Raw genomic sequence first — 17,672 nt, 5'->3', positions numbered from 1 at the left:
ATCTAAACAAAGTAATTACATTCCAGTGTTGTTCTCCTCCTCCTCCTGTTTGTTTTTTAGGGGCCTGTCCCACTGATACCCATCTTCAAACTCTTCTGGATTTTATTTCTCAAAGGTACCTGGAGTGAGACACCTCCGGAAGGTCTCAACAGTTAGGGAAAGCACATATTCCCACAGAAATGGCGGAAGATGGTTGCACACTCCTAACAGGAGAAAACCCTGCATGCAGCCAGTTCCAGTTAATCTACAGCCACTAGCATGGGGCCTCATAACTACCCACAATGTGGCCAGGCAAGCTGAGCTACTAGCATGGGGCCTCATAATCTACATTGTAGGTACTAGCAGTAGCTACCCAATTGTATTACCACATTGTACAACCCACATTGTTACTGCTACTACCCATGTTATACAACCCACATTGTTACTGCTACTAGCATGGGGCCTCATAACTACTCTGTGGCCTCATAACTACCCACATTGTGGCTGAGCAAGCTGAGCCCTGATTAGGAATTACGAGACGTTTGCTCTTTACTGAAGTTCCTGATCACTGTCCGAACATTCCTTGCATCTATGTGGGACCGCAGTGTCTCCCACGATCCATATCCTTTTTTTTTATGTATCTGAGCCAAAGCTTCACTCTTCCTCCACCTTTACTCCTTTGCATGTGTTTCAGGAACCAGGCAGTGCAGTCGAACCCCTCGGAGGCCTTCAGGCTTTTCCACACCATGTTGGCTCTCCTGGATGATCAGTTGGGACGTCTTGTGTTGGGCGAAGAAAACAATTCTAACATGGTGCTGAAGCACAACCTGCGTCGCTCCAAGCTCAGTCTACAGGTATAGCGTGTGCAGTGTGGTGGGGCTCAACCACAGGGAGCAGTCAGAAGGAAACTGGGGACCAGGACTTGAGAAACCCAGCTAGGAATCAGAGCTTAGGAACACATTAGAGCAGGGGTTGCCAACTTGTGGCTCTCCAGATGTTTTGGCCTACAACCCCCATGACCCTTCACCATTAGCTATGCTGTTGAAGGCTAATGGAGTTGTAGGCCACAACCTCTGGAGGGCCGCAGGTTGCTCGCACCTGCTTTAAACTATACCAGAGGGTGGGCGGTGTTTTTGCCTCCTGAAAGCCACATGTTTTGCAGGCTGTCATGAGTGTGGTCTAAATGGGTACAGGAATGATTCTTCTTGTGTGCTTTCCTTTTCAGCACAATGGAGGCCAAATTTGGTGGTGGGGAATTCAGTGGAGAATAAGCTCCATTCAATTCAGTGGGGCTTATGTTGGAGTAAATAGGCATAGGATTGTGCTGTTACTGTGGCATAAACTTTTGTGGATTAGATCTGGCATCATTACACACATTGTTCCCAGTACCACAAACTCAGACCAAAGCAATTTAAAAATTAATTATGAAATGTTTCTTAAGAGGTGCCTAGATAGAAGCAGAGATCTTTGGAAATCTAAATATGCTATAAATTTCCCCTCTTTCTTTAAATGTATAACTGCTTTTTAAATTGTGTTGAGCTCAGTCGCGCTCAGCTGATTTGATAGGCCGTTTTAAAAATGGAAATAGAATTTACAAGACTGGATTACAGATGTCATTCACTGTAAAAAATTTGGCCTGTTCCAGAAATCTGGTCTACTTACAATTTGGTTCTTCACCGAAGTTGACTTGAAGTATTTCTGTTCATGTCAGCATTCAGTTTCTAGCCTGGCTGGGGAATCCAAAATGGCAGCCATCCTTTCAGCCATTCACAAACAGGGACGTTGACAGCTGTTGTGATTTCATTCCCTCAACAGGTGAATGTAGGCTTGCCTCCTTGTAACCCAGGCAGGATAAAGACCAGGGTTACATGATCACTGCAGCCCACTGTGGCTTAAATAAATAATAATAAAAATAACTAATAAATATTTAAGCCATTGTAGGTTGCGGCATGTGCCAGTACTTACCAGGCAAGGTTTGAATATTTAAGTTGCAAGTGTGGCTTCTCATGTCATCTGAACCCAATGCTTAGTTTCCCACTCTTATCCATGGGCTGTTTTAAGGTTGTGGGTGGTTTGTTAACCATGCCAATGGCCTACCCTTGCCAGGTTCAAACAACATGACAAGCCACAGATGTGGCTTTAATATGCAAAATGGCTGCCCGCTCCGCAGCCCAGCATGGCTTAAATAAGCCGTGATAGGCTGCTTGATCATGTGAACTGGCCAAGAGAGAAATTGTAAAATGTGTGGGCAAAAGGCCATGAAATGTAAAAGGTGGAGAAACCTGCATGAGAAAAGCACAAAGCGGCATGGAAATGGTGACTGATTCTGGGTTGTGATGAGGAACGTGCCTCCTCTTCGTATTAATGTTGCCAGCAGACTGTTGGACAAGCTGCTGATGTGGGTGCTTCCTTCAATTTTTTATCTTGCTGTGTCGTTCCTTCCAGGCCAGGTATCAAGATCATCCAGAGCAGCTGGCCAACGTCATTGATGGTCTGCTCAGAGATGAGAAAATGATTCTCTTGGAAGCCTTGGCTACCTCTCAGGTAACAGAAAACTGCCTGGTTCTCCCCTGCCAGGTTCTGTCATCTTTTCCCTCTGTTATATTCGTCCTCTTTGTTTCCTCCTAGCAGCTCAGTTTCTCTCGGTTGCAGCCCGAGTTTGTGGAGTGCTTCCCCCACCCATTTCCTGTTTTCCTCCCACAGTGTAGTGTAACACACCCAGCCCAATATTGATACGTCCTCCTGTCCAAGATCTACACCAAGAGCTAATCATGCAAGTCACTAGATTACATTCAAATTCTCTCTCCCTCCCGCACCCCTCTGGCATTCATATTTTCAATTTGCTGTTGTATACTGGATTTGGTAGTTGTTTGCTAAATCTGGATATTGTAATAGGAGGAAGAAAGATATAAATAACTGAGTGGCAGGAGAGCAGTGGTGTATGTGTAGAGAAGTAAGACTGGGGGATCTTGAAGTATTCATACAAGCTGTAGACAGTCTACGTTCAACAAAGGGCTAGATCAGGGGTCCAGAATCTCAGGCCTAGGGAGCAAATATGGCCCTCTGGGGTTCCTCAGATAGTCACCCCCTTCTTTTGGTCCCACCGCCAACCATCAGTCATTTGGGGGTTTCCTGGGTTTTGTGCTGTTTTCCCCATTTTGAAAGGTTGAAATGCCACTTCTTAGGCTTAGTTACTGGCAGGAATTACTTTCAGTTAAAATAGGCTGGTCTCTTTGGCCTTTTGGCCCTCCCCCTTTGCTATTGACCCCGCCCACCGCTGACATGCAGCCCCTGACAGCTTCTTCAAAATGGAATATGGCCCTTGAGGTTCTGCACCCCGGGACTAAATTCAAACGAATATTTCACAACAATGAGGACTAGAAACTTCATTAAAAGTATTCTGGTTTCTCCAGCAGGCTCATTTGCTGCATCAAATTCTGTGTGTATGGAATTGGAGAAGGCAGGCAGTCTGGGCACCCACCACTGATATGGCACACCTGAGTACTGTGTGTTACCCTAGGATCTAGCCCCAGTGCCTTGTTCCCCACTCTTACCTGTTTTATTTCCCTTCTGTAATTCTCCATTTCTGCCTTACCCTACCCTATTTTTTTTCCTTCTAGAGCAGTGGTTTTCAAACTGTGTTCCAAGGTGTTTCTCAGTGTTAGAAAATTGTTAATGATGAACAAGCTTTCCTGAAAGACAGCTGGCCCACCAATTCTGAACTTCCCCTGCAATATGCAGCTGCAGGATACTGTTCTGGCATATACTTTCTGTTCACATGGGGTGACAATTAGGGCCGCTGCCAGGCTTTTTTGCGCCCTAGGCAAGGTGAGCTGCTTTCACACACACCCCACCATATCCCCACCCCCACCCCAGGTAGGCGAAGACAGGTTACCTGTCCCTCGCCTGAAGTCCTCCTGGCTTGGCGGGACGCTGCGGTGAGGTGGGCGGGCAGCTCCAATTCCGTCCATTCGCCGCCCCGCCCCCCAGCGTCCCGGCTTGTCTTTGGCTGGGAGCCCCCAGCCAAAACCAAGCCGGGAAGCTGGGGGAGGGCAGTCAGACGGCTCCATGTTCTGACTTTCGGCATGCGCCGGAAGTCAGAACGTGGAGCCGTTCCTTCCCCCCACCCCGCGTCCCGGCTTGTGTGGCTTGGAGCCCCCAGCCGAAGCCAAGCCGGGAAGCTGGGGGAAGGCAGTCAGACGGCTCCACGTTCTGATGTCCGGTGTGCGCCGGAAGTCAGAACGTGAAGCCGTTCCTTCCCCTCCCCCAGCATCCCGGCTTGGGTTTGGCTGGGAGCCCCCAGCTGAAGCCAAGTTGGGAAGCTGGGGGAGGGCGGTCAGACAGCTCCATGTTCTGATGTCCGGCGCGCGCCGGATGTCAGAACGTGGAGCTGCCCGTCCCCGCCCCCCAGTGTCCCAGGTTGGCTTCAGCTGCTGGGCAGGCGCCCAGCTGAAGCCAAGCCAGGGATGCTGGGGAGCAGGACAGAAGGCTGGGAGGGCGACTTCCAGGGGCGCTTACCTTGGCGCTCTAGGCGGCCGCCTAACTGGCCTCTATGGAAGCGCTGGCCCTGGTGACAATGAGGACTAGAGGCTTATGACCAGCAATCCCATGTAAACTGTGAACCCTAGAACATGCCCAAGAATCTTATGTAAAGTACATGGACTACAAGTTGGCTTGGAAGGAATCCCTAAAGGAAGATGTTTGAAAACCCATGATCATTTAAAGTTCCCCAAGCAATATTTTGGTGACGGGAGCCTGGCTCCCTAAAATGTGTTACAGATCCCCATGTATTTCCTGTTCCTTTCTCTACAGGCAAAGGTGGAGAGCCTGCCTAATGCATCTGTAGTCATCAGTCATGAGCACAATATTGAGGACCGGCTAACGGAGATGCGAAAGGCAATTCAGGTGAGACGGCCGTTGGGATATGGAGCAACGTGTCAGGCTGTTTTCTTTCCCTTAGGGTAATTTTTTACAGGTATTTCCAGCTCTTCAGTATGTTAATTTAGGGCCGCTGGATCCTGCAAGCCACACATTTTGTGCATGACATACTGTGATTCTTTCCTCCCCAACCCCATATGCACAGTAGATGCAAGGAACTACAGTCAACACATGGAAATATCAGGCTCCATCTCTGCAGCCCTTCAGAGAAGCCCTAAAGACACAATTATTCTCAGTGGCCTTCTCTTAATTTATGGGGCTGCTTGATGGAAATTGTTTTAGTGGAGTTAATGACCTTGAATTTGGGTGGTTATGATCTTCCTGTTTGGCTTTTATTAGTTACGAACTTGTTAGTTGGGTTTTTAATTATGCATTATGGGTTTTTATGAATTTTGAGAGGGTTTTTTGTCCTATAAGCATCTTTAAAATAAAATTTAAAAGCAAAATAAAGAAAGAACAATGTGGGTACAAAACCCTCCTCCCGTGACCATTATTATTATTATTATTATTATTATTATTATTATTATTATTATTATTATTAATTTATATACCGCCCCATAGCCAAAGCTCTCTGGGTGGTTTACAAAAGTTAAAAACAGTGAACATTAAAAAGAAATATACAAAATTTTAAACCATAAAAAGCATAAAATACAAACAAAAACAGACAATAACATTGTCGCTTTTGTGCAACAAAGTATGAACTTGGGAGCAGAGAAGCTTCACGTGCAGAGATGTGTCCTCTTCACCCTGCAACACTAGTTGAACCTACGGGAAGTCTGTATGTGGATAGTCTGTATACAGATGATCATTAGGAGCAATGTGTACTCCATTTTGTTGTATTACAGGAATAGCAGCTTGATAATTGTATATTGATAATGAAGATTGGAGAGAGCCTCACCGGAAGGGGAAAGAACTTTTCCCTAATAGCAGGTGCCTCTTGTAGAATTTACCGCAACAGTGGGCAACTTCTGTCCCTCCAGTTGTTTTGACCTACAATTCCCATCAGCCCTGGCCAGCATAGCCTATGGGGAGGGATCATAGGAGTTATAGGCCAGACGTTGCCCACCATTGGTCCAGAAGTGTCTGCTATTAGGAAAAAGTTCTACAGACTAGACCCGCCACGGGGTCAATTGAATGGTAAAATTGAGTAGGCCAGATGGCAAATTCCTTATGGTCTAGTCCATTTCACACTTTTAAGAGAAACTTGTCGGGGAAGGTGCAGGAGGGCAACCACAGAAAAATAAAATTTTGGGAGGACTCCCCACAATTTGGTTCAGCATGGGCTTGGGGGGAACAGTGGTTGAATTGTTTTCAAAATAATTGAAAATGAATCATTTCACTCACTCTCCCAGCTTATTGCAAACTTCAGGTTCTGTCTTATGCCCAACAACACCTTTAAGAGTGCAATGAGATCTGAATGCTTCTCTCAATCCTCCCTGTGTTTTCCGTTACATCCCCCTTACAGCTTTACTGTGTTTCTCCTTACAACTTACCTGGTGGTGGTGGAAGCAACCTTGCAATGAGTCCTCTGTTAGGCCCATGAAAGCCCGTGGAAGATACTGGGGCAGCATTTGAAGGCCTAACAGAGGCCCCGTCATGAGTCCTTCCCACTGGTGTTGCCAGGCATACAGTTGTCTCTGGCAACCTCCTGTTTCAAAATGGCAGCCGTGTCCCTTTGCTCCCATGTTGGAAATGGATGGTTGCTATTCAGGCAAGAATATAGTATTGGGCAGATGCTTGTAGAGGTTGAATGGGATATGGATGGCCGTCAGAAAACTGTCAGGGTTCTGGGTTTACTCTAATTCTGGGTGGTTGCCAGGCAGGGCGTTCCTTGTTCTACCCATCTGAAGTTGCTTGCCTTGTCTGAGCACGATACCTGGTTCTACTTCACAGGCCCTGAAATACCACATAGAGCATCTTGAGGATCTGCAGGACGCCTTTGACTTCCGTTATAAGACGCACACGATTTTGGGTGAGGAAGATTGCGGGGGTGGAAAGAGCCACCCTTAGCTTGAAGAATGAACAAGGTTGGAGGAGGGCAATCCTGACACCAGGGGATGTCCTTTAAAATGAGTGGGCAGGAGGCAGATTGGGATCTACTTGTAGATTTCTGGTTGATTTGCAGTAACTCAAATCAGTTGTTCAATAATAGCAGCAACAACATGACTCTTTTCCCCACCCCAGCATTACGCTACTGAAAGGAAGAAAGCTTGGGGTGACCCGGAATGGATTTTTCTGTTGGAGGGACTATGAACTCCACCCAGTTGTAGTACTTGAAACAAATTTTGGGGTTTAGAATTTGTTAATTCGCTTTAATTCTAAGTCTTTTGCAGCTGACTCTAGTTCAGGGGTGGGCAACCTGTGGCCCCTCCAGATCCTGGCCTTTAGCTCCCATCAGCCCTAGCCAGCATAACCAATGGTGAGGGATGATGGGAGTCGTAGGACAAAACATGTTGCCCAAACCTGCTTTAGTTGGTGGATCTCAGTGTTCGAGTTAGTAAAAACAAAATAGGTCCTACAAGGCTGATGTCTGTCCACCCTATTTTAAAATAAAACAACATTCCCTCATTTTCCTTCCAAAGTCCATGATTCTTGCCTATCTGGCCTTCTGATTTCCTTCCCGTGTGCTGAAGAACAGCTGGTGGGCGGGGAGGAGACCACCGTGGTGTTCCTGTCTCCCCAGCTTAGATTCTATGGATGACTCAAGCCCTGCTCAGGTGTCCTCCATTGTCGCGTCCCTCGCCCTGAACTCATGGAGGGCGACTGCCTGAAGAGAAGAGCCTCCTGTATCTCTGGAGGCTCTCTGCACGATTCAGAACCCTGATTATGCCCGATAAGACCACCACCTGAATAGGGCTCCTGTCTTCCAAAGAAACCTCCCTCCTGATAGAGGATTAACCATGTTCCAGTGCAATCCTATGCATGTTTCGATAGGGGGGTAAAGCCCTACTACTCCCAGCATTTCCCAGCCAGTCATGCTGGCTAGGGAATGCTGGGAGTTGTAGGACTTTTTTCCGCCTAACCATGCATAGGATTACTCCCTAAGTTTAGAAATGGATCTGAGTTCAAAAGCATTGAAACCTAGACTGTGCCTGAACCAGAACACCAATCAGCTGCAGTCCACATGTTTGACTTTTGGTGGATAATGTGGGCCTCAGCCCAGTTGTTGCTGGTTCACACAGGCTAAGCGGATTGGTGCAGGAGGCAGAGCGAGTGTTGCATCGAAGCGGCAGTAGTGTGTCAAATTCCTTGCTACGGGTACAGCCTCCATCATGAGGTGCCTTCTACTTCTTGCTTGTTGGAAAGACATGTGGATCTGAACTGCTGCTAGGAGACAGATCAGCTGGGTCCTTCTCCTTGGTCCATCACTGACCTCACCGACAGTATAAAGGTACAGACTTCTTCCTGAATGCACTCTTCTGTTGCAGGGAGTACGCCATCCATTACTGATCCCGCTCATTCCAAAAGAATTCAGGAGTTGCAAGCTATGATCAACAATGTGGACTGCTCCCGCAAGGTGAGTCTGGCCAGTGGTCTTGAGGTGCAAGAGAAGAAGCCTGGGCTCTCTGCCCAAATAGGCCTGTTCCTTTTTCATGATCCTTGCTAAGCCATGGACCGTAGGAACCAAGCCAACAGTGCCGTGTCCCTCCTGCCCCTTACCCTCTTGATTGATCTACGAATGGATCCACTCTTACTTATCCATTGCCTTTCCATCAGGACATGCTGGCCCAAATCCAGGCACTGCTGGGCCGCTTGGACACTCTAAGAGACTTGCTGCTGGTAGAGCTTGCTGCGTGGCAAGATCGTCAACGCCGGGCATGTATCGGGGACACTTGTGATACCAGCTTGGGACAATTGGAGAAGTGGTAGGTCCCGTTGATGGGCCTAAGCAGCTCTTTGCCATTTTGGGGATGAGGGATAGTCTTACTGGGCTGGCTGTTTGAGGAACAGCACTAGGCCTGCTGGCTAATTGTTAAGTACCATTGCAATAAAAAGCCTAAGGCAGACTTCATTTAGTTATCACTCCAGATGAAGAGTTACGTCAGGATTACCTGCCTTCACGGAACGCTGCCGGTTATGTATCTGTTCTGGGCTCCCTCCCTTCCAGTTAGGAGGCCTGCCCAGCTCAGCTGCTCAAGTCCAAGTAAAACATTCTGCTTTGTAGGCAGAAGGCCACAGGTTCAATTCCTGACTTCTCTAGGCAGGGCGAGGAAAGAATCCTGCCTAGAACCCTGGAGAACCATTTCTGCCAGTCAAGTGGCGACAATACTGGGCTACATGGACCAAGGTAGTGACTCAGTTAAAGGCAGCTTCCTGTGTACCTATGACAACATTCATACAATTAGCAATTGCATGAATGGCTTTTAAATGAGTTGTGTGGGACTCTGGATCAGGACTGTAGCAGGTGGCAATGGGTTAAATTTCCCTCTACCCACCCCACCAGGGCCCTGATCTGGACTGGGACTCCTGTGGCTACTGTTTACTCTTAAAAGGGCATTCAACTGCTAATGAAATCAATGGTATGTTTAGTCTGACCTTTACACCAAAAGATAGGCAAGGGGTCTAGGCCTTTGCAGGTGAGTAATTTTTTCTACGTGCTCCTTACATAAACCTGTCAAGGTCTAAGTCTGAACTTTTAATTCTGAAAAAATGTCGGCCGGTGCTTTGACTCTCTAAACAGGCAGCTGCCTGCATTCCCTGTGAAGGAAGAGTGGCTGTTGTAGGCTGGGTGGCCTCCAGAGTTACGATTTCCCTTCCTTTAACTGCCCATCAGAGCTGTTGAGCATCTTCTGAGCCTGATAGGCTATTCACAGAGTGGGCAGAGTACGGTCCCTGGCTACATGGGCATCCCTTTTGACCTTCGAGAGTTCTGCCCTTCTTCCCCATCTGTAAACCACACACAACACACACACAACACACACACACACACACACACACACACACACACACACACACACACATATATATATATATGCAGGGCCTGTTCAGAAAACACCTTAAACCCTGCTGGTTAAGGCTTTTGGTTAAGCAGCAGGGTTTAAGGTGTCGTGTGTGATGCATTTTGCTAAACCCTGGTCACTCACTAACCGCAGTCGGACCATCTGCAGCAGGGTTAGCAGATCTAACCATGGCTTAACAGCACTGCTTGTGGTTAGTGCTACCCCCAGAGAACCACAGTTTCGCTAATCACAGAGCCTGAAGTGTCGTCTGAACAGGCCCAATCTCACCCCTCTGAGGTCCTACTCTCCATTAATCCCGTTTGCGTCCTGCAGGTTCACCAGTTGTGCCGAGGACCTCTTCAGTTTGCTGAGGCTGCTGCAGACGCTGGCGGAGTTGTACAAAAAGATGACCTATCAGCGAGACCCCCTGAAAGACCAGTTGCCCCAGCTAGAAAAGCGGCTGCAGGAGCAAATCTTCTGCCTTTTGAAAAGGTGCCATGGGGAGGGCCAGGGTCTTCCTTGAGAAGGGCAGAGAGGAACGTAGGTGTGGTTCGTGGGTGCTGATACCTTCCTCTGCTGTGTTCCCCCTGCCCAGTGCATTTGTCGTGGAAAGTCAGCCTAAGATGCCTCACCCCAACCGCCGGCCTCTGGTGCTGAAAACCAGCAGCAAGTTCTCTGTCCGTGCCAGGTGAGAGGCACTCAACCTAGCGGTGGTCACCACCTCCTCCTGGTGCCTACATTGGGGGTGGTGGGAGTGGTGGGAACTGAAAGTTGTAAGTGGGAGACCTAGGGAGATGGCCTGATCAAGAGGCTTCAGTCCCTGATTGACAGGACTGTGCAAATCCGGGCTTTGGATTCGAAAATCCAGGTGCATGCGGCCCCTGGTGAAATTCCCTCTTCGTCACCACAGTTAAAGCTGCAGGAGTCCTGCCCTCTTTTGCATCTGGTCACTCTAGTATTGTTCCTGCAGCTTTAACTGTTGTGATGAAGAGGGCATTTCACCAGGTGCTGCATGTATGCAAGTGGCACCTGTTGAAATCCCCTTTTCAATACAACTGTTAAAAGATACAGGAGCTCAGTTCTTCTTTCCATATGGTCATCCTAGTCAAATGTGACCTCTTTGGGTCCCCAGATGGTCATGCTGCCTTTCCCCTGACTGCAAATTGTTTCCTGGCTTTCCGGTTTGGGGGCAGTATTTCCCCCACCCACCTACCTCCCCATTCTAACAGGTTGAAAAGCCTCTCCTAAAATTTACCGGCAGAAAGAGCTTAAAGCTAAAATATGCTTGTATTTTTGGCTCTGCCCCACTTGCCCTGAGCCCCGCCCACTACTGGAATGTTTGTATTCCACCCCATCTCTGTACAGAAACTAGCTTTCACTTGCCGTCCCAGGGCAGTGCCAAGGCCGTGAGAGGCTAGCTTCCTGATCAACCTATGGGTTTACCTTTATTGCAATATACAAAATAGAAATTGCACACCAAGTCACAATGACAGCAATTCAGTAAGCAATCAGCATGGCAGTCAAATGCTTGGATTTTGCCATGGAGCTACCAGGGTGGGGAGGGGGGCGGAGACAGTGGAGGAAGAGAGATCTGCCACTTCGGGCCATGTGGATTGTTAACCGCCATTGGTTGTTGCCACTCTTCAGGCTCCTGGTGAAGCTGCTGGACCGAGACCACCCGATGGAGGTGACGATTGAGATTGACAAGTGAGTCCTCCTGCCGAAGCAGCAGGCTTTGCTATTCTCACAAGGACAGGCCTGGAGGCTGCAGCAGCCCAATGGGAAGGCCAGTGGAACATGACCATTGTTGGCTGAACATTCTTTCTTTTTTTTCTCCCATCTCTTGCAGGGATGCTGCTAATTTGCCAGGGTAAGAAACAGTTGGGAAAACAACAGAGCGCCGTGAGCCTTTCTCAACTGGGGCTTAGGGTGGCGGTGTGGGAGGGTAGGGGATCATTTCTCACCCAGTACATTCATTCATCCCGTAGACGAGCCTCCCCCATCCTGCTACCCTCCAGATATATTGGACTGCAACTCCCATAATTCCTGACCATTGGCCATGCTGGCTGGGGATGATGGGCATTGCAGCCCAGCACATCCGGAGGGCATCACGTGGTAGACTGATGAAGGATGACAGGGACATCACTAGCTGAGGTTGGTGTTGGTTGGGAGCCAAAAAGGACACGTTTTGTGCCATGAGGGCTTCCTCATAGAACTGGTGCCCATATAATAATAACAACAGGGAAAGGAAAGGAACCTCTCGTGCAAGCACTGAGTCATTACTGACTCTTGCAGGGACGCCAGCTTTCGCTGACGTTTTCTTGGCAGGCCTTATAGCGGGGTGGTTTGCCGTTGCCTTCCCCGGCCGTTATTACCTTTCCCCCAACTAACTGGGTACTCATTTTACTGACCTCGGGAGGATGGAAGGCTGAGTTGACCCGAGCCGGCTGCCTGAGAACCAGCTTCCGCTGTGATCGAACTCAGGCCATGGGGAGAGTTTCAGCTGCAGAAACTGCTGCTTTACAACATATTTATTTGTTACCCGCCTCTCCCTCTGGATCGAGGCAGGGTACAACACAATTGTGTTGTGGGCAAAATCAGAAGGAAAGATGGTAGCCAAGATGGCCAGGTGGGCTGCAGCAGGCGTGCAGGAGAGGAGAGAACTTTGGTTTGTGGGGAGGGGTGGATGGGCTGCCCACCCTGCCATTTGACTAATATGTCATGCCAATAGAAATATATCTAAATATGTCCGCCTCTGGCCCTCGGGATGGCAGCTTGCTTCTGTGATTGGGTTTTGTCTGTTCTTCTTTTTAAACCTCACTCTTTCATTTTGAAGGTTTCGGAGGTTCAACATCTTGACCTCAAAGAGCAAAACCTTGATGATGGACAGTCCCCAGGTGGATGGGCTAGTGTGTGACTTCAAGTACATTGTACGGGCCTGGTGAGAGCGTGGTGGGAGACTCAAAACTCTTGTAGCTCTGGGAAGGGGTTGGGGTGGTGAGTGGAATTCTTAAGTCGTAGAAGAAGGATCTGAAAATCCCATAACAACCTGCCCATGCATGAAGTTCATCAGAGGAGACCTTCTCTGCACCCCTTCCATAAGAGAAGTACATTTAACATCTACACAAGAGAGGGCCTTCTCTATGGTAGTGCTCGGAATCAGGAATACCCTTACCCTAACGTTATGAGGCCTGGGAAAGTGCTCTTTCATTTCTTACTCTCCTGTTTCGTCTAGGACAGCCTTCCTCAGTGTGGTGCCCTCCAGAACTTCCAGTATTCCTGATCACACTGCCTAGGGCTGTTGGAAGTTCAAGTCCAAAATATCTGGAGGGCACCAGGCTGGGGAAAGCTCTTCTAGGAAACGCCCAGAGGCCAAGGTGATGGTGTCGGGAATTGGCACCCAAGTGCAGCGAATTTCTCAGTCAGGGGGTGGTGAGGAACTTCGTGAATGGGCTACTCATAAGCACATTATGACTGAGCACCATATGTTGGGCAGAGAGGAATTTCCCCTAAGGTTCAGGTCGGTCCTGGTCTTGACTGCTACTACTTTCTGTACGTTTGTGTGGCTTGGTTGCTTGAAGCCTCCGGAGAATCACCTTTGCAGGTATTGTAATGAGTCGCACGGCATTCTTTCCTTCTTCTCCGAGCTTGAGGCCTGCACTGCACCGAGGATCTATCTTTCGGAAGCCCAAGGACGGCTATGCCTCCTGGCCACGGCTTGGGTTTGCTGGTCTCTGGTGTTTTCCAACCCTCAGCTTGTGTGATTGCTCTTCCCTTCTCTTGGCAGATGCTGAAAGAGCAGAAAAGCAGCGGCTCAGGCAAAGGCAAGGGCGGCAAAGGCATCAGTGAGGTGGGTTTGCCTGTTAGGGAAGATGCCAGGTAGGATATGAGCCCCAGAACTGGGGTCAGGCAGAGAGCTGCTCTGTCTTGTGAGCTCCCCAGAGGGCCTGTGCTATGGGACAGCTATATAAATCCAGCAAAATAATAATAATAAAATCCCCTTCTTGGAAAAACCTTTCTGTGGAAAACATAAGATACCTTTCCCATATATTGGCTCTCCCCAACCTAGCCCCCATCAAATGTGCTGGACTCCCATAATTACCCAGCTAGCGTGATGGGTGTTGTAGTCCAATACTTCTAGACAGTGCCAGGTTCGGGAAGGGTGTCATATACATACACACACCCTTTTAATATTACTGGCATGCCGTTTTTTCCATGGGATTTTCCATTGAATGGTGGTTGAAATCCCGCTCCATGTTGTGGAGTTTTGGGGGCAGGGTGGGCAACCTGCATCCCTCCAAATGTTGTTGGACTGTAGCTCTCATCAGCCCTGACCATTGGCCATGCTGGGAGTTGGAGTCCCTACAAGATCTGGAGGGCCAGAGATTGCCCCAGCCCCTGTCCTCGGTTTTCAGCAGCCCAATAATGTGAGAGGTGGGAGCTTCCCAGGCTGGCTCCCCTCTGGGCTTTTCGATCAGGCAGCTAGCAATATTGGAAGTTTGTCCCCTGCCCCTTTGCTATGTAGTTTGGATTTGGTTTTGTGAGACCTGAACGCAAACCCCGCCCCTGCCACAGACTTGGATGTGACATCACTGTCTCTTGGCTTCAGTTCTACAATCTGCAGGAAATAATGGGATTGGGGGGGGGATCTACTTTGCAGAGTTGTTAGGCAAACATAGCAAAGTACCTTTCATGTGAAAAGTGCTAAATGATAGCAAATCCCAGCATTCATTTGTTACAGCAAACACAAGGGTCACTTTCAAGAACAGCAAAGAGATTTATTGTATTGCATTTCACTGCCTTTTTACCCTGCTCTTCACACACCCCTCGACATTCACGCGTGTTTAATCTGCCAACTAAGGATAACGCTTCAGACATCTAGTCCATAAAAGCTTATGCCGCAATACATCTTTAAGATGCCACATACATCGCTATTTATTTACAACATTTCCAGGGCCGTCTTTTAGGACAGGAACCCTAGTAAGGCAGCTCACAACAATAAAATTCACATCCTAAAACCGCTGCAGTCATAAAACAGGGTAACGGTCATAAAAGCAATGAATCCCAACATAAAACAAAAGCTGTAACACAACTGCAGCTCCAACCTAGGACAATCTGATGAGACAGTCCGATAAAAAGAATACGGCATATAATAGCAGAGTAGTGTAATAACGTCACAGTAGTACTCACAATGGGAAGTCACGGGCTGTGTGCCCCCATTCGCCTGTGTCCCTTCATTCTTTCTCTCTTTCCCGCAGGCAGTGTTATCTGTACCAGAGGAGCTGCACATCATCACTTTCACCCTGGACTTTTTCTACCATGGTCTCAAGTGCCAGCTGCAGGTATGGTGAACTCACTGACCACAGCAGAAGGATTGGATGTGAACCCGGGAGCAGGCATTTCCTTGGCTAGGTGGCCTGGATACTGACCCGCTAGATCCCCCTGGTGGAGGGGATGGTTTCTGACTAGCTGTGGCATAACAAGGAGCCCGCTCGGGGTTGTCACGAGGCAAGGCGACTCTGACAAAATGGTGTTCCCTTAAGCTAGGAACACAGCGATTTCATAAGATAGGGAAGATAGGGATGTGGCCACATTCCTGGCCAGTGGAAGATAACTTACAACATTTGCTGTCATTGCCTTGAGGAGTAGAGTACTTCCTTTACTACAGAAGAGCGAAACAGCACTGGGAGAGAGGGAATGACAGAGATTCAGTATAAATGTGCCTGCACTTCTTGTTTTACTGCCTCAGGGTGTGAAGACTGGGCCAGTGAAAGAACATGATCTGGCATATAGGTCCATGGTTCTTTTAACTTGGACCTTTATGGTTTGGGGTGGGCATAGATTCCTGCTCTCTTAATCTCTGTGATCTCTTTGTGCTAGACATCCACCTTGCCAGTGGTGATTATCTCTAACAACAACCAGATGTCCAGTGCCTGGGCTTCCATCTTGTGGTTCATCATGCTCAGCCCAGACCCGATGGTAAGAAACAGACAGCCAGATGCCCTTCTGCAGGCTGGCCGTGACTCCTGGCCAGATTGCACGCACTTTCTCCACAAAATGGTTGTTCTTGTTTTCTTGCCACCTTAGCTGGATATACTTTTCCTCTTTTTATTTTGGGCTCTGATTTCTCCTTACAAAAACAACTTGTTCTTGGTTATTAGAAAGAACTCCTTCTCTTATCCACCCCACCACCCAAACTCTGGCACCCAAATGTAATATGAAAATGCTCTGCTTTAGGGTGCTGCCACCATCACAGTGATTTGACAAGTGATGATTAGTACTGGAAACTTCTCTGGTGGCAACTCACCTCTGGAACGTTCTCCTCAGAAGCTTGCCTACTCAGTTCCTTGGCATCATTTAAAACAGCTTTCCCCAATGTGGTGCCCTCCAGATGTTTTGGACCACAACCCCCAGCATTCCTGAGCATTGGCCATGCTGATTGGGGCTGATAAGAGTTGCAGGCCAAAACATCTGGAGAGCACCGACTTGGGGAAGGCTGAAAGGTGGTGAAAATTAACTCCAGGAGGCCTTTTGCCTGCTTGAATTGAACTGACGGAGCTGAAAGCTGGCGTTTCTGTGATAGGATGTCTCTGCTGAGTGATTATTGTTCACTGATGCATTGAAGTGTTCCAACAAGATTTCTAGAGTATATTTCTGGAGATTTCCTGGGAATTGGGGTTAAAATATCCCTTGAATAAATCTCCAGTGGAGAGTTGGTCTTTGCTTGTGCCTGCAAAACTAGGAGTTGCTTCCCACAGAATTTCTAACACAGAAGGGGCTTGCACAGCAGTGTTGATATGCTGCCCAGTTCAAAGGAAGGCAGACTAACCCCACCCCCAGTGTGCCTCCAAGGATTCCAGGGACAAAACCCAGAGGGAGTGGCTGCTCCCTTTGTTGCTGACATAGACAGTAGTCTATATCTTGTTCCCAGTGGCTGGCAATGATCTTGAATGAGGCTGAAAACCTACCATCGATTGACCAATGCAAGGCCGGGGGTGGTTCCTCACCTGGAGTTCCCCAAGAGTATCAGATCACGGAGGATGGATGGGAGGAAGGTGAAGGGGGTCTTGCTCCTCCCAGTCACTATGGGAGCCTTCTGCTCCCACCCCCCCGCCCCCCAGGCTCATCTTGCCACTTTCTCTGCATCCCCCTTTGTTTTCTGACTCTGCTCCTTTTAGATAGGAGTGTGTGGGTTGAATCCAGGCACCATATGTAGTATTAACCCATTGATTCCAGCAGTACTTAAGGTAATCTAACTTGCCTCCCGTTGGTTTCAATGTGCCTACTCTAAGTATGACTCCGCCTGGATCCAACCCTATGCGCAGCATTGCACAAGCATGCGCAAACACCAGTCTTGCACTGAGCTAGATCTATGACTGTCTCCCCATGAAAGTGCTTTCCATGTGGGGATTTTATAACTCCTGACATCGTCCCTCCAATGGACTGGGTGTGTGGGTGTGTGTGCCTAAAGGTTCTTCGCATCCCAGCTCTCCTTGTGACGCCTGCCCTGCCTGGGCCGACCCTCCTCTCCCCTAGAATGGCTCAACATCTGCACCTCTGAATCTCACTGCTGCTCTTCCTCCTCCCCCCAGAACCAGCAGTTCTTCTCCATGCCGCCTCCTGCCACCTGGGCCCAGCTGTCGACTGTGCTGAGCTGGCAGTTCTCAGATGCCACCGAGCGAGGCCTCAATGCTGAACAGCTCATGATGCTGGGGGAGAAACTCTGTGGTAACGTGAAAAGCACCTAAATGTTCACTTTCAAGCCGCTGCACGAACCAAAACTCCAGTTACCTTTCAAGGTGGATTCCCGCATTG

The 17,672-nt window shown here is 48.6% G+C and overlaps 1 protein-coding gene across 3 annotated transcripts in view; it reads left to right on the top strand.

The window, feature by feature from the left end:
• Positions 1-17,672, top strand: part of STAT2 (signal transducer and activator of transcription 2) — a 38,465-nt gene that overhangs the window by 10,119 nt on the left and 10,674 nt on the right. For all 3 annotated transcript variants that reach the window (XM_063119834.1, XM_063119835.1, XM_063119833.1), the window contains exons 3-17: positions 674-833; positions 2,425-2,523; positions 4,792-4,884; positions 6,811-6,889; positions 8,346-8,434; positions 8,635-8,783; positions 10,191-10,349; positions 10,453-10,545; positions 11,505-11,564; positions 11,707-11,727; positions 12,694-12,787; positions 13,645-13,707; positions 15,116-15,199; positions 15,738-15,836; positions 17,450-17,585. In XM_063119834.1, the coding sequence (XP_062975904.1) occupies positions 674-833; positions 2,425-2,523; positions 4,792-4,884; positions 6,811-6,889; positions 8,346-8,434; positions 8,635-8,783; positions 10,191-10,349; positions 10,453-10,545; positions 11,505-11,564; positions 11,707-11,727; positions 12,694-12,787; positions 13,645-13,707; positions 15,116-15,199; positions 15,738-15,836; positions 17,450-17,585 (1,478 nt within the window). The remainder of the gene's footprint in view (positions 1-673; positions 834-2,424; positions 2,524-4,791; positions 4,885-6,810; positions 6,890-8,345; positions 8,435-8,634; positions 8,784-10,190; positions 10,350-10,452; positions 10,546-11,504; positions 11,565-11,706; positions 11,728-12,693; positions 12,788-13,644; positions 13,708-15,115; positions 15,200-15,737; positions 15,837-17,449; positions 17,586-17,672) is intronic.

This window comes from Elgaria multicarinata, chromosome 3 (genome assembly GCF_023053635.1).
Source record: "Elgaria multicarinata webbii isolate HBS135686 ecotype San Diego chromosome 3, rElgMul1.1.pri, whole genome shotgun sequence".
NCBI lineage: Eukaryota > Metazoa > Chordata > Lepidosauria > Squamata > Anguidae > Elgaria > Elgaria multicarinata.
The sequence above is the reverse complement of the archived record's forward strand: the minus strand, read 5'-3'. Positions and strand labels throughout refer to the sequence as shown.